Here is a 14,634-nt window from a genome sequence, read left to right as displayed (position 1 = left end):
AAGCATTTCAGATGAGGGATGCTCAACCTGTATTAGGTTTTAATCTGCTGTCTCCTAATAGGGGGGTGCCGGACTCCCCATGGGTCTGAATTTAAAAGACAAAGCAGCTGTATTTTCCTTCAAGGATCACTGTATCCAGGGCTTAAACTCAGGTTTTACAGGCAAACAACACTCTCTAATGAAATAGGAGATGTTAAGGGAGAATTTTTTGGACATGTCTAAATTTAAGAAAGAAAACATGAGAAAAACAGGCCTACAAAGGATGACCTGAAATATTTTAATGGAGCATTTATTCACACAATTTATTTGCACAATTTCTATACTCAGAGTCATCTCTGATGTAGCCGATTTCATTGACATTTGCTTTCAGGACAGATAAGTCAACCAAGTTCTCACATTGTCTTGAGAATTAAAAACAAAACAAAATAAAACAAAACAAAAACCATAATCAGAGGGCGAGAGTAAAGAGAAACAACGCTCCAACGTAACCTGGCTGGAGATTTTTAGCTTTGAATTTTCCTAGCACAAAAACCAGTTTTCTCTTCCATCCTGAAAGTGTTCTTCATTCCTCTAGAAAAAAAAAAAAAAAAAAAGAAAAAAGACAAAACAATTTCAGTGAAATGCCACTGGAACTCCCAATGCGAGCCGGCAAAACCTCAAAGGTTTTCTGTTTATTACACTGCAGCCATGGAAACATCTGTGTGCCTATTATAGAAAAAAAATGCCACCACATTAAGCAAATACCCTAAGAAATGTTTAAAAAGCCAGCACTGCCTGTGTGAATTTGGGAGACTTAAGCTGTGCTTCCTTCTCTACAAAAGGAGAGACAGCCTGCCTACCCCACAGACCTGCCTAACCAAATTTGTGTGGGGATTAAGATAAGGCCTCAGAACAGCCCAGCGTGACACGGCACACAGAAAGCACTCAGATGTCAGTCCTTACAATTCCTTCGGTAGTCACAGCTCGTGAAGAGTTGGCTGGCTCCTTTCCTCAAGAAATTTTATCATTTAAGTAGGGAAAGCAGAAAGATAAAATAAGTAGGGGAACTGGTTAAGCGTTTATATTGTAGATTAAGATGAAACTGAGTGGCATCTGGCCATGGTCACAGGACTTGCTATCATACATTCCAGGGGGGCTGGGAGGGCCCCCACCCAGGGCTGAGCTGTCGGCCCAGTCCCCCATTCCCGGGCACTGTGACATTTCACAACATGCAACCTCACACATTCTCCACTGTAAAGCTGGGGTCCCTGCTACGTGGCTGGGCCAAGAGAAGAAATCCCTGCAGGCTGAGCAGGTAAAAATGCGAGGGGAGCCTTTGCACCGGGCAGCAAGGCAGGACTTCCCAGGGACAGGCAGGGCCCAGGCTACGCCCCGAGGCCTGGAGCCGGCAGGCATCGGAGCAGTGTGAGCAGGTCAAGGCGACAGGTGGGAAAAGGCACAAGAGAGAATCCCAGCAGCAGGATGATGGTAAAAGGGGCAGGTGGGGGCTGTTTGAGAAAAAGCGGTTTAGGTTCAGCCAAGGGACAGGGATCAAAGGAGTTCCGCTGTGCCAGGAGGCTGCAGGAAACCCCAGGGCCGCCTCCCTGGGCTGGGGAGTTGTTTTCAGTGAAATGTCCCTTTCAGCTGAGCAATACGGTTATCCTGAGAGGGTCTTTTAAATAGAACACACATCTTGGCTCTCTGAGCGACCTCCACGAAGCGCCTGCCACGCAGAAGTGGCTGAGATTTCTGGAAGGCCTCACACCACAGGGCTCACTGAACTGCAGCTGAAAGTCCCCCAGGCCGTGGTTGGGTCTGAAAAAGCCCAGTGGGCACAGGAGTGTGGGTGGGCAGGCCAACAACTCGGGACCACGACCGAAGGGAAGGGCCTGCCTTCCCAAAAGAATTTGGGAGAATACTTGGAAAGTTAACACTCATGTAAGAATTCTGTAGAGATTCTTCAAAAGTGGCACAAAGGTTCCCACCCTAAAAAGGCTCTGCCCAGAGGGGTCACTCAGAAAACACCACACGCAACAGACAGAAACGTACCTTCTCCTCTTCCAGGTCGGGCTGCGAAGAGCTGCCCTGCTCTCCTGGTCTGAGGGCGGCTCTGCTCCTCGAACCTGAGGAATCCCGGGAATCGACGTGGGGTCCGCACCCCCAGGGGTCTGATAATCTGCATCTTTTTGCAGGGGACTGAAGGTCCCTCCTGGTAGCATAAGGGACACATGCAGATGGATGAGCCACAACTGCAGTTGAGCCACGCAGACTTTTCATGCACCCCAGGGGTGGTGAAGACAGCGATAACTTTGGGGAACCCTGGAAGCGAGAGTCTGGATTGAATGTTCCTAAGTCGTCTGTTTGACACCGAACTTCCCCACTTGCTTTATCTGGAGATGCTCCAATACCTAAAGGTGCCTTCGCCTGCACAGGCAATTTTGGGCAACATTTTTGATGAAGCTTGTCAAATTGTTCTTTAATTTCATCATAACGATTTCTTCCAGAGCCCAGAGGTCCTATCCTTGGTACCGAAACAGCTTTGCTGGGCGATACTGACTTTCTAAACATTCCGGAACTGTTTCCTTGGGAATGAAGGTCAGGCATCTGCTGAGAGTGACCTGGGCTCGGTGTGGGGCTCGGTGTGGGGCTCAGTGCGGGGCTGGTGTTTGAGAGTGACAAAGAGGACCCTCCCCTTTGCAGGCACCCACTCACTTCCGTGGGTCTGTTGCCCACAGTTTCAAAAGCCTCGTTCAGCCTTTTTGCTTTTGCTTTGTTGAAAGGGAAGCTCAGCCTGTGGGTTTCTAAGCCCCGACGGCCACCAGGGCTGGCGGGACCACCTTTGTACACGTCCACAGCCCAGGAGTCGGGGAGGCCAGTCAGGTGAGGCGGTTTCCTGGGAGTCAGGCAATATTCCCGATAGAGCTCATTGAATTTGATTTCAATCTCCCTATGACGATTCCCTTCATAGCCCAGTAGTACTCTCGGTCTGGAAACCCTTTTTACAGGAGAAATTAACCATTTTAATGTCATAAATCTATTTTCCTGATCAGGACTATGTGTTCCATTGGGGTCTAAATAACTCAATGAGGAATACTTCTGGGGTGTCACTTTAAGCTCCTTCCAACTCGGATCTGACTTACGGATTTGGGGTTTTACTTCAAGAAAAGCTTTTTCCAATTTTAAACCTGTCTTACGGCAAGAAACATCTAGTAAGTTCTTGCAATCTCTTAACACGCCTTTCTCTTGCACAGGCTCAGAGCAGGGTAAAAACCTCTCCTTGGAGCTCCTCTGAGAATGTCTGCCTCCTTTGCAATACGTTTTGTTCATCCTGCTCTTACATCTGTGCCTCCTCCTCGAGTTCCAGTTCTGCATGATGGACGTTTTGGTGGAGATTATGCTTGATGGCTTCATGCTCAGCAGCCGGCTCATCGAGTGCAGCATGCCCTCGTACAGGTCACTGATCGTCACGTTGCAAATGTCGTCGTCTACAAAGGACTGGCTGCTTAAGAAGCTGCTGCTACTGGCCCTTGTTAGTGAGAGACTGTCATTTCTAGGTACTATGGCCATGTCTGTTGAGCAAGGATGTGGAGGGTCCCATTGTCTGGGAGATGAAGCTGGTGTAGCTGGGTCCCCAGGACTCTTTCCAGAGATACCACCACAGTTTCCTGGGAAAAACATAAACAAAGCCATCCATATGCACAGGTCATAGAGCTTAGAGTAGATCATGACTGTGTTTTCTTAAGCAATACAACAAAAAAATAAATAAGTAAAACAAAAACTCCACAAATATTTAGGAATAGACTCTTCTTAGAGATGTCTCTTTAGCTATCACGATTTGATTTCTACTCTCCATCCAACCTTCCCAAAAGAGACTTCCTTCCCCACCTTGGCCGTTTGGAAGGTCTAATTAGCCTTTTCAAAAGCTAATTAGATACCGGAAAGTGACACTTTCCCTCCAGGGATGGGTGGAAGGGAGGAAGACTGCTGAACACACCTCTTTATACAGCTTTGAGCTTTGCATTATGTTCGATGTTTTATATGTTTAAAAAAATGAAATTAAACCAACAAGGATGGGAAAAATCCCAAGGTCGAATATAATCAGAAAAAAACAAGCCTGTGTATCAAATTAATAACTAAAAGAGAAGAAAGAATCCAAATAACTTTGAACACAGCACTCTGAACATAAGGCTGCCGGAGACCTCTGAGGATCACTCGAGATGGCTCCAAGGCAAAAGGCCCTTTCGTGTGAGGAATTGGGTGGGTCCCACCCTAGCTAAACCGCCAGACTCAAAAGTTGCCAATAGGACAGACTGACCTGATGTCCCGAGGGGTATTTCACCCATGTAGTGTTTTTGCCCAAAATGTTTAACACAAACCTAACCATGAAGAAACAATCAGGCAGGTCCTAATTGAGGGACAGTCGGCCTAGACTAGCACCAAGTGGGTGAAACCGTGTGTTAATGTTCCATTTCTGGCATGTGCTAAGCTTGCTGCAGCCACGTAGGAAAATTAGCCTGTTCTTAGGACATACATGTGGGACAGTAAACACACAACTGCAAAAAAACATGTACCGGAGGGATATGTATGTGCCGGGGACGAGAGTGGGTGACAAAGTGAATGTGACACGATGTTAACTGTGAAACAGGTGAAGGGTGTTCGTTATACTAGTCCTATGCTCCTGAAGGGTCAAAACTTTTCAAACTGGTTAAGTTGGGATAAATAGCAGAATTTCAGAGGAAAAAACAGCTCATTTTCCTTAAATTAAGATTTTCTAAACCTCAGCACGAGCAGCGCTGAGCTGTGGGGCCACGCGAGGCTCCAGCAAGAGCGCAGGAGGCACACGCGGGTCACACTCACCAGGGGCAGGCGTGGCAGCTGAGGCCGGTGAGGGGAGCAGGGCCACGAGTGTGTCCTTTCCCGCTCCGTCGTCTGCACACTGAAATCAAAGCCCGTGGTTACAAGAGCTGTCAAATGTCGAGACCCAGGGCACACGGGGCTGGGCTCTCCCCTGACAATGCGATGTCCCCCAGCGATGGTGTAAAGAGCTGCTTCCCGTCAACACCGACTGCGAGTCTTAGCACAGCAGTGTGGACGAGCGTGTAACCATGGTGACAGTGGCCAGCTGGGTTTCCAGCAGTGGAGGAAAGAGGGGTCCCAGTAAGACTGGGAACTCTGTCCACGTGGCCTCCAAGACGCCTTCTGCCACAGCTACCACTTGTCTGCCAGTAACTCCTCACCTGGAAAGGTCGGCGGCTTTTTTTTGTCCACCGTTATACTCGGACGACAAGAACACTGAGGGGCCGGGGGCATGGTGGGCAGAGTAGACCCAATAGAGCCGTTCCTAACTCCAGTCTCTTCCTCTGACCAACACAGCAACCAAGAGGACACCACTTATTGCTTTAGGGTAAAGGACAAACGCATTTCTAGTGCAGCCACTGAGTCAGTGGTCCTCACATACAGGCCTTGCACTAGTCAGCAGCGCAGTAAGAAAATAAACCCCTGTACGACTGCCGCCTTTTGGGGAGTTGAATTGCTCTTTATTCTGCAATGTGTACTTTCTAGTTATTTGGTATTGAAACGTCCTTTATTGTATAAAAGATATTGACAGACCTGGGAAAACTAGGGCAGTGGCATCCTTATGTGAGCCCCACCTTTAGCTTTTTCCTCTTCCTTAGGCAAAGCTCCGAGAGGGCGGCTGCAGGCGAACAGCGGGCAGCCTGGGAGGGGAGCTGCCGGGCCGCCATCCCTCATGCCACCCAAGGCTTCACCACAGCCCCCGTTCGTGCCCCACCCCACCACGACCTCAGAGCAGGAGGGACAGGCTAGGGCCACCAGTCAGCTGACTCACCTTGCTGCTGACCCTTGCCTGGTCACACCAGGGAAGGGGGGAGCTACTGCCTCCCTAATCATGCAACTTCAACCCTCTCCATCCAGAGGCTGGGGCTGCCCTTGGAGAGCCCTACAGGTGGCCCTACTGGATTCTGTGAGCCGCCCCAGAACAGCGGGCTGTGGGGGTGGCGGGGCAGGAGGGCTCCCACCTCCGCCAGTTGCCCTCAGGGCGCTGCCCCCAGGGACCTGGAGTGTTTATTCAAGAAGAGCAAAAGTCTATCAGCATGAGAATAAAACGGTTTGGGAATAATTATTCAAAATGCTCTTTACAGGCTCTGTAGAGTAAACAAAAAACATGATGTTATACCTCAATGTGTCACTAGTGTATGGTCTAATTATATAAAAAACAAACACTGAAAAACAGATTACCTCAAAACACCCTGAATCTTGTAGCAGTATATCCACTTGGGTCAAGTATTTTCTTCTCAACTCATTTTTCAAAGGGCTTTGAGGCACTGCAGGCTGATCAAAAAAAGAGAAGTCAGTATTCTTAAGAGCTTTTGGGTAGAGATGACCTCTTGAATTCTGAAACAAACTGGCAAGCTCACTAATGCACAAATCTGTAAATGGAGTTACTCAAAGTTACTTTCTCCCTTCCCGCTGTTAGCAGCACAAAGTGGTCCAGCCCCTCTGAAATTCCACACACCCAGTAATCTGACTTTAGGGAATTTACCCAGTGTTAACAACTCAAAAGAAAGTAAAAAGCCAAAAAAAAAAAAGTAAGTCTGGAGAAGTTATGACAGCATTACAGGAACAGAAACAAAAAATGAAAACAACCTGAATATTCTTAGATGAGGCTGGGACTCAACTACTAGTAATAACCCGAACTGGTCGGTGTTCCAACTCGGGGGGCCAGCAATGGCCTGTCCTCACCTGCCAGACACTAGGAACAGGTGCCACCCTCCATTCTCTGCACCTGGGTAGGGCTGACCAGGCAGGATGACACACACACTGCCAGGGAAGGGCCAGTTCTTCACTACTGGGGCCATCCACGCCCCCTCGCTGCTAATCCCTACATGACACTTCAGTAGGTACCACTTTCCTTCCCCGGGGTCATTACCTGTTTCTACTTAGTCACTAAAGTCACATGGGTGTATGGGCAACGCTTGCAAAAAAAGAACAGTTTAAGAGACAAATCATGAGCCAGCCATGCTGGCATGTGACAGCATGTGACACAGTGGTCAGCAAAGATACTAAACTGGGTTAAGTGCAGTGTGAATTCTCATCTCTCCTAGCGAGAGGGGAGGCGAGAAGCACATGCTGTAAGCAGAGTGGTGGCTTCTGTGACCAGCCGGGCACTCTGGGAAACAGACATATGGACAACACTTGCCGTTTGGGTTAGCGACGCTGCCTGATTACATGACCTGGTGACTAAAGGGGCTTTTAAGGGCTGACACTGGCTCTGTGGAGCAAGACTTAGAGCCCACCTTCTAATGTCACCTGCTCACTGGAGGCAAACAGCGCCCTGTGAACCACAGTGTGACAGTTCTATCTGCTGAGTGAAAACCATCCAGGATTACTCACAACCAAGTTTAGTAGATGAAGCTTGAACTGGGGGTAGCGGCCGCTAAGTGCTAGACTGGGAAGGGACCTACTGCCTTAGGGGATCCGAATGGGGGGAAACCAAAGACTTGAGGGGTGGTAGCAGTAAGAACGAGCCTCAGAAGAGGACTTGCAGACAGGTGCAGGCAGTGCTGCCCCAGGCTGTGTGGGCTCGGGCAGCTGAGGATGTGCACCCGGACCCCAAGCTCACTCCGGCCACGCATCACCAAAGCAGCGCTCACCGTGACAGCGCACGCAGCCGGATCTTCCTGGTCTGAACTTGCATCGACATCACTGCTTTCTGAATCTAAAAGTGAAAAAAGGAAATCTCAATCAGGACTCTTAGAAGAGCTTGCATTTTCCTCTCAGGACAGTTACCGCATCTCTCCGACGCAGCCGGAAGCCGGAATGGAGCCGGGTAGGGAGCACGCGGCAGGGAGGAAATCCCAGGCAGCAGACGGGCAGGGATTGACTTTGGTTGCAGGGACTGACAAAGGGGGCGAGCTAGAGAGGGACACGGGGCGGGGGAGATCCGTGAAGTGTTTTATGTGTTGAAGGTGGAGTTGGGGCTTGTGTGAATGCTGACGGATGGATCCAGGTAGAGAGGCTGAGGACAGAGAAAGCAGGGGTGACAGACGGATTCCTGAGGATACGGGCCAGCATCAGGGGAGGGCAGGGGGCTGGCCTAGGGGGGCGGCATAGGAGCCTCCTGGAGGAGGAGGAGGAAAGAAACGTGTGTGACTGCAGAGGCAGGCGGCTTTTCCACAGAAGTGAGCATTCACAACACCACCCAGTAGGGCAAATCTTAAATCTTGACATTAATTTTTTAAGTGGGGGGCACATTTATTTATTCAAGAAACATTTGAGCACCACAGATGTAACTGTGGGCAAGACATGGCCCCCAATCCTCCAGGGAGCTCAGAAAGAATTGACAGGGCACTTTAATATGTTTAAAATATACCTTTGAAAAAATAAAAACTTTAATAATGAGGAATGTAGACTTTGATAAGCCCAGTCCCTCCCGAACTCACTCTAACAAAGGTGACACTCACCAGCTCCCAGGACCTGTGTGCCTTGTTCAGGGCCATTTATTCCATCCATGGGCTTCACAGGGGAGTCCTCGAAGTGCGGAAGTCAATAAAGACATGCTCGTTAGAGAAACAGCACATTTCAAAGCCACTGTAAAGTAATAAACCTGCAATCCTTCCACTAACACAGGAGAGAGCAGGAAGCTGCATGGCTTCTCGTCTCCCTGCACATCTGCTTTCCAAAAGGCCTCAAGATGCCCGTGAGCTGGTCAAGGTGCCCCTTGGAAACCAGCAGTTTTCTTCCTCTCTTCCTTGCTGAGGGTGGCTGCCTGAACTGCAGAGCGGAGGCACAAGCGGATGCGCCCTCGTCTCTTAACATCCTGGCCCCAGCCCACATGTGGCTCCACGAGGACTGGGGCAAACAAACAAACAAACAAACAAACAAAAACAAAGTGAAAAAGAACGAAACTGTCACTTGGTCATCATGGAGAATCCAGAAATAGCTAAGAGGGCCCTGGAGGACTTCCTGTGGTCTGTATCTCAATGTGATGTGGCGTTCATGGTGATGTCATGAGGTCCACGACTCCTGTGCTCCTGTGGTTTAAGCCTCAGCTACACCAGAAGGGCAGCTGGGTGCCGACCTGGAGCTCGCATTGCAGGGGCGCTCAGCCCGCCACCCTCCTGGCGAGGCCTGCGCCTGCTCTAGAGCCCACTGCACACAAGGACCCAGTGATAATCCTAGCAGATGGCACCAATGGGTTCTCATTAGTGAAATTGGAGTATTCAAGATGGCAGACTGGTTAAAATATTTTAGGAACCACCCAGCCTTGCAAGAACACACAGTGAGAAGGTGGCGAGGCCTATCCCTTTAGGGATCGTCCCCAGATGTATCTCCAAGGACTCAGGGGATTTGTGGCTACACTGAGCACAAGGTGTTAAGTGAATCCTGCTGCCAGAATATCAGCACCTTTGCCTCCAACTAAACTGTCACATCAGGTGGGACTTCCTGGAATTTACAGAGCTGTTTTCTGGCTGTGTCTGAGGGGCTGGTGGAACTTGGTTTGAGAATCAGGGGAAGCAGCTGATTCCCACAAACCCCTAACTGCTTGGCAGCTCTGGTATCTACAGAGAACCCAGGCCTTGTGACGTGACCAAACCAGCGTAGGTAGGTGCACAGCCTGCCACAGCCTCCAGGACACCACCAGCATTTGGCTGTTTGGGAAAAGATGAAGGCAGATTTGGGCACAGTCACCATTGGTAATTTTTGGGATGTTACAGATGTCCAAGCTGCAATCACAGACTGTGCTGTTTTCTAACCCCAAGAAAGGGTCTGAAAATTCTGCAGACTCCAGGCAGGGGGACCCCTACATTTTAAGCAAAAACCTTAGATAAATGTCCACATGAAAACATTTTGCCACCAGGATCATTCAGGCACTGGTCTGATGAGGGGGCGTCTCTCCTATGCATAATTTAAAGAGTACATGTTCTTTGACCCAATAATCCCACTTCTTGGCATTTACTAAAAAGGGGGGATATCAGTATTGAGAAGAGATAAGGACCAGGATGTTTCCTCTGATGGATGTTTCTTTAGTCCTAAGCTAATGAGGACACGTGTTTACAAATAAAAGTTTACTGGGACACAGCCACATGTGCTCATTTACGTATTTTCTACGCTGCTTCCCCAACATGGAGCTGAGATGTTACGACAGAAAACACAGCCAGCAAGGCCTAAAATATTTATACTGTCCAGCCCTTTGTAGAGTAAGTGTGCTGACCTTGACTTACAATAAAGGAAAGCACAAATAGCTAAATGCCTGTTAATAAGACAGCAGTTTAAAAAATTGGTGATTGAATTATATAATAGATAAGGAAGAGAGGGGTTCTCCATATATATTACTGGAAACATGAGGGTAAAAGAATGTGTATTTATAAATATATGTATTATAAAAAGGAATCATATTATACTAAAATAGCATTAGTGACTGTCTCTGCATAAAGAAGTCAAGCTAATTTTAAGTAGTTCTACATATTTCTAACATTTCTATCATTAAAATAATCAAGATTTGACTCTCAATTTGCTGTTAATGCTGTCACCTTAACCTGGATGTTCTCACCCTGAGTATCGGCTCCTTGACCTGTGACTGTGAGGAGGAACCGTGACAATCTTGCAAAAGCTACTATGACAAAAGGCTCCCCCGGGTTGCCAGTAGGAAGGCAAACTGCATTAGCACATTTCATTAAAATAATAGATCTTGTAGCTGCCACACCGTTGGATCAAATAGTGAAGAAAAAACCTAGGTCTCTGAAAGGTAGAAAATGCAGAAGGAAAAATGTGTGATCCTGCACATTGAATCCTCCCCCCATCTCTCTTCCTCCTTCCAGAAGAGGAAGGGAGGCCTTTTTCTTCCCCAGGAGGAAATGGATTTTGTCTCTTCTGTAGGGACCCGACAAAGTGAGCCCCTTGCTGGGCTGGAGAGTGACCAGGGGAGGGTTACCCAGCCAGCCCAGCTTCTGCGATCCAGTCGTCAGAGCCACCCGGCCTATGATGGGGAAACACGGGGTGACAAAAAAGGCCAAACATTACACAGCTCCTTCCTGCACTTGACAAGCAACAGAAGAAATGTTTCTCAGTAATCCTTAAAAACAGAAAAACAGGGCAGTCAAGGTGAGAAAACAAAGTCCCCCGCAGCAGCCCCCATAAGTGCACGCACACCTTTATCACAGCCACACTCCTGCACAGTGAGGCATTCTGGCAATAACACCTGACACTAAATACCTGGATTCGTCCTTGGCTTCTTCTCTTTATTAGTCTTCCACCCCAAATTCTCAATCCTTAAGAAAAAAACCAAAAATTACCATGTAAGTAATCTTGAATGAGGAATTTCTGCTCAATCTGTACTCAGAGACAGCCAAAGGAACAAGCAAAAAAAAAAAAAAAAAAAAGATAAAATTAAAACCAAACCAGGTTTCTGATATTCTGTTGTTGTTCATCTTTGTGAAGTTGCAGGGTTTTTTTAGAGTCAAAATTAGACAAATTTGTCATTAATGGAAATCTCCCCTACCTCGTAGGCAATGGCTCATCAAATCACATCACTAACCTGAAAGTTAAATGTAAACAAGGAACATACACATGCCAGGTACTTTCCTTAAAATATGTACAGTGAGGCCAATCCAGACACTATGTATAAAGAGAAAGCAAGCACTTTCCAAGGGCAATCTCTACTTCCCATACACAGAGTAAATGCTTTCTAAGGGCAATCTGTGCATTACACGTACAGAGCAAGCCCAAGCTCAGGCATCAACGCTGGAGTTCAAGTACACCTAGTCCTGCCACTTACCAGCTAGCAGGTTGGGCAATATACTCAATCTGTGCAATAAGAAGGAATTGTTGTTGGGTTGCAAGGCTCGTGATGGTTCTTAATAGAATAATGGCAGCAAAAATTTATGTGGTGTTTACCATGCTTCAGGATCTATTCTAAGCCCTTTCCAAGTATACCTCATTTAGTATCACAACAACCCACTTACATAGAACTTGTATAGTGCCCCTAACACCCTATGGGATAGGGACCTAGCATGTGCATTGTACAGACGGACACACAGAGGCAAGGAGAAGTCCAAACCAGTAGCCCAGGCCCCCTGCCCACACGGTGGAGCCAGGATGTGAACTCTGGGCAGAGCAGACTCTGTGCGCTTGACCACTGTTCCTTCTGGAATTTCCAGAATGGAGTGATGCTTGTGGGTGTGGGCTCAAAGTCAAGCCAAGGCCTTGCCACTTTGGTTAGGTGACACAGGGCAAGTTAAGCTCTTTGTGCTATACCTACCATTAAACATAGATGATTCTAAGAACAGTGCCTACCTTGAAGGACTGTTAAGAATCAAAATATGAAACTCTTATGAGTGTAGGGCACACGATAAGCTGTCAATGCATGTGGACAGTATTACTTCCCTGCTGTCTTCATCAAAATTGGCATTGTAGTGTTAGCAACATTAGCTACGAGCTTGTTAGAAACACAAACCTACTGAAACCAGCATGTAGCATCGCTGTGAGTGGCCCTGGGAATCTGTGTTTTATTTAGCAAGCTCTCCAGGAGTCTTCTACATGCTACAGGGACTGCTTGCAAGGTATCGAGGTGCTTCCACTATTGTTCTCATCAAACTAGAGTCAAAAAAATGAATTTTCACTGGTGAAATTAGTAGTATTCAAGAAATGTGGATTGTCCAAAACATTCTAGACACTGCCCTTCCTTGCATGAACAGTCCATAATAGCACAGAGAAGCCAGTTAGCTGCACCCTTAGGAAAGATTCCTATACAGCCCTGTGTCCGACCCTCAGGTTAGATTTCTCATGGCCTAGTGCAGACCAGAGAATAACAGAATCATGTCACTGGAATATTTTAGTTTCTGCTTGTGTAAACTTTTCATCCAAGGCGTGGCTAGAAAGCCCAAAAAGTCAGACAGCTAATATTTCATTTAATTCAAGGAGCAGATCTTATGAACCTTTTGTGCCTGTATGTTTAATGCAACACAGATTTGCTTTCATTAGTAATATGTTGTTTACTAAGGCTGTAGAGGAGGACTTGATCTCACCCAGTGCGAACTTTCTCCAGCTATTTACCAAAGAGAATCGGTGAAATTTTGGTCAGTTCACAACATTAACCATTAAACAGGTGGTTATGATCTCTCTTCTCGTGCTCAGAATCTCAAGGACAGTTACAACTCCAAATTAAACGGGACAAACAGTCACTAAGAGTGTTTACCAGTGCTGGGTACCATTCCAAGAGCTTCACAGGAGGCTACCTAACTGTTGTCATCCTTCCCATTTTAACATGAGGACACTGACACAGTGCAGCTAAACAACGGAACCCACGTATCTGGTAAGTGACCAGCTGGGATGACAATCCAGCTAGGCAGAGGCATCGTTTAACCAGGACACATCTATGTGTCTTCCGGAACTCTGCTGTAACAAGTAATTCTGTTGGAAATAAGCAATTTATAGGTTCAAGGGAACAAGTGATGTTTTGGCTCCTATTAGGCAGGTGACCAAGGTTTACTCCACAGGTGAGCAGGGACAGCACTTCAAATTCTATAGTGGAAGACACGATTCTATTCACACTCTTAACCGTAAACACACCGAAGGGGCGAGACACCTCCTTACCCATGGGCGTCTCATAGGTCAGTGTGGCCATCTGCACCAGCGGGGCGTCCTCGAAGGGCCGGTTGTACTGCGGGAGAGGAAGGGGCTTCCGGTCAGGTCCGAGGGCCACGAGCAGCCCCGGACTCGGGCCACGGAGGCGCCAGCCAGCGCGACGCTGGGGCCGGCCCGGGGCGTCCCAAGCCCCCGCTCCGCACCGGAGGCCCAGCCCCTCCCGTCCCACCTGGCCCGCAGGCCTGGCCCCGGCCGCCCCTCCTTGCGGACGCCGGGGTCCGCACCTTCTCTATCAGCCGCTGCATGCGACTCTGGAAGCGGCGGCGGCTGTCCTTGAGCTTCTGCAGCAGCAGCGCGTCCTCCTCCAGGATCTCCCCCGCCATGGCTCGCGGCAGACCCGGCACAAACCGCGCAGCAACCCCGGGCGTCTGGTCGCCGGCGCGCCGCCGGCTCAAACAGGCGGCGACTCCGCCCCTCCTGCCCTCTCTCGGCTTCCTATTGGCTGGCTCGGAGAGTCCGGGCGTTGATTGGTCCTTTCAAACAGTCAGCGCCGCTTTCTCTCGGCCAATCCGCACCCGCGTGGCCAACCCCGCCCCGGGAGCTGCCTGGCGGAAGGGCGGGAGCCAGAGCCCTGGCCCGCCGGGCGGGTGGGGACGCGGGAGGCCCGGGCTGATCTCGAGCTGCTCCCGCGCTTCTCAGTCCACAGCGCTGCGCGAGCGTCCTGTGAGAACGTGAATACGTGTTATCCCCGCTTGGCGCGCTTGAGATACGTGCGGCCTGGAGATGTCAAGGTCTCTGGGCCGACTCCACACCCTCGCCGGGGTCCCAGCTGGAACCATCACCAAATTGCTACCACGGAAGGAGGCAGCAAGGTGACGGTTCACTTAGAAGGAAAAAAATAAATCCCAGCAAATGGCCGACAAACATCACAGAATCCAGGAAAATAAGCTATTTTTATTAACTGATAACACTTTTCCTCCCTGCATATTTCTGACTGCATAGTCTGTTTCTTCCTTGATAATAATCTTGTAATATTTTCTCTACTGAGAA

At 48.7% G+C, this 14,634-nt stretch overlaps 1 protein-coding gene across 3 annotated transcripts; it reads right to left on the bottom strand.

The window, feature by feature from the left end:
• Window positions 1-263: 263 nt before the first annotated feature.
• On the bottom strand, window positions 264-14,016 carry LOC123643455 (Holliday junction recognition protein). 3 transcript variants are annotated; one of them, XM_045558997.1, is made up of 9 exons: window positions 13,869-14,016; window positions 13,594-13,660; window positions 11,215-11,270; window positions 8,463-8,529; window positions 7,653-7,717; window positions 6,238-6,330; window positions 4,837-4,915; window positions 2,029-3,644; window positions 264-570 (listed from the first exon to the last, which is right to left on the bottom strand). In XM_045558997.1, the coding sequence occupies exons 1-9, from the start codon at window positions 13,965-13,967 to the stop codon at window positions 520-522; spliced, it is 2,193 nt and encodes a 730-aa protein (XP_045414953.1). In that variant the 5' UTR covers window positions 13,968-14,016; the 3' UTR covers window positions 264-519. The 3 variants fall into 3 exon arrangements, with proteins under 3 accessions (XP_045414953.1, XP_045414955.1, XP_045414954.1); XM_045558999.1 differs by lacking the exons at window positions 264-570; window positions 11,215-11,270; window positions 13,594-13,660; window positions 13,869-14,016 and adding exons at window positions 578-705; window positions 10,553-11,198 and having other exon boundaries at window positions 8,463-8,589; XM_045558998.1 differs by lacking the exons at window positions 264-570; window positions 11,215-11,270; window positions 13,594-13,660; window positions 13,869-14,016 and adding an exon at window positions 578-705 and having other exon boundaries at window positions 8,463-10,290.
• Between the last annotated feature and the right edge of the window lie 618 nt (window positions 14,017-14,634).

This window comes from Lemur catta, chromosome 8 (assembly GCF_020740605.2).
Source record: "Lemur catta isolate mLemCat1 chromosome 8, mLemCat1.pri, whole genome shotgun sequence".
In the NCBI taxonomy this organism is placed as follows: domain Eukaryota; kingdom Metazoa; phylum Chordata; class Mammalia; order Primates; family Lemuridae; genus Lemur; species Lemur catta.
Note: the sequence above shows the minus strand (reverse complement) of the source record. Positions and strands in the feature narration are given on the sequence as shown.

Coding starts and splice junctions, on each gene's coding strand:
- LOC123643455 (XM_045558997.1), bottom strand. CDS start 13,967: ATGGCGGGGGAGATCCTGGAGGAGGACGCGCTGCTGCTGCAGAAGCTC. Junction 6,331..7,652: donor CGGCTGCGTGCGCTGTCACG/GTGAGCGCTGCT, acceptor TTTTTTGATCAG/CCTGCAGTGCCTCAAAGCCC. Junction 571..2,028: donor CCGACCTGGAAGAGGAGAAG/GTACGTTTCTGT, acceptor TTTTTTTTCTAG/AGGAATGAAGAACACTTTCA.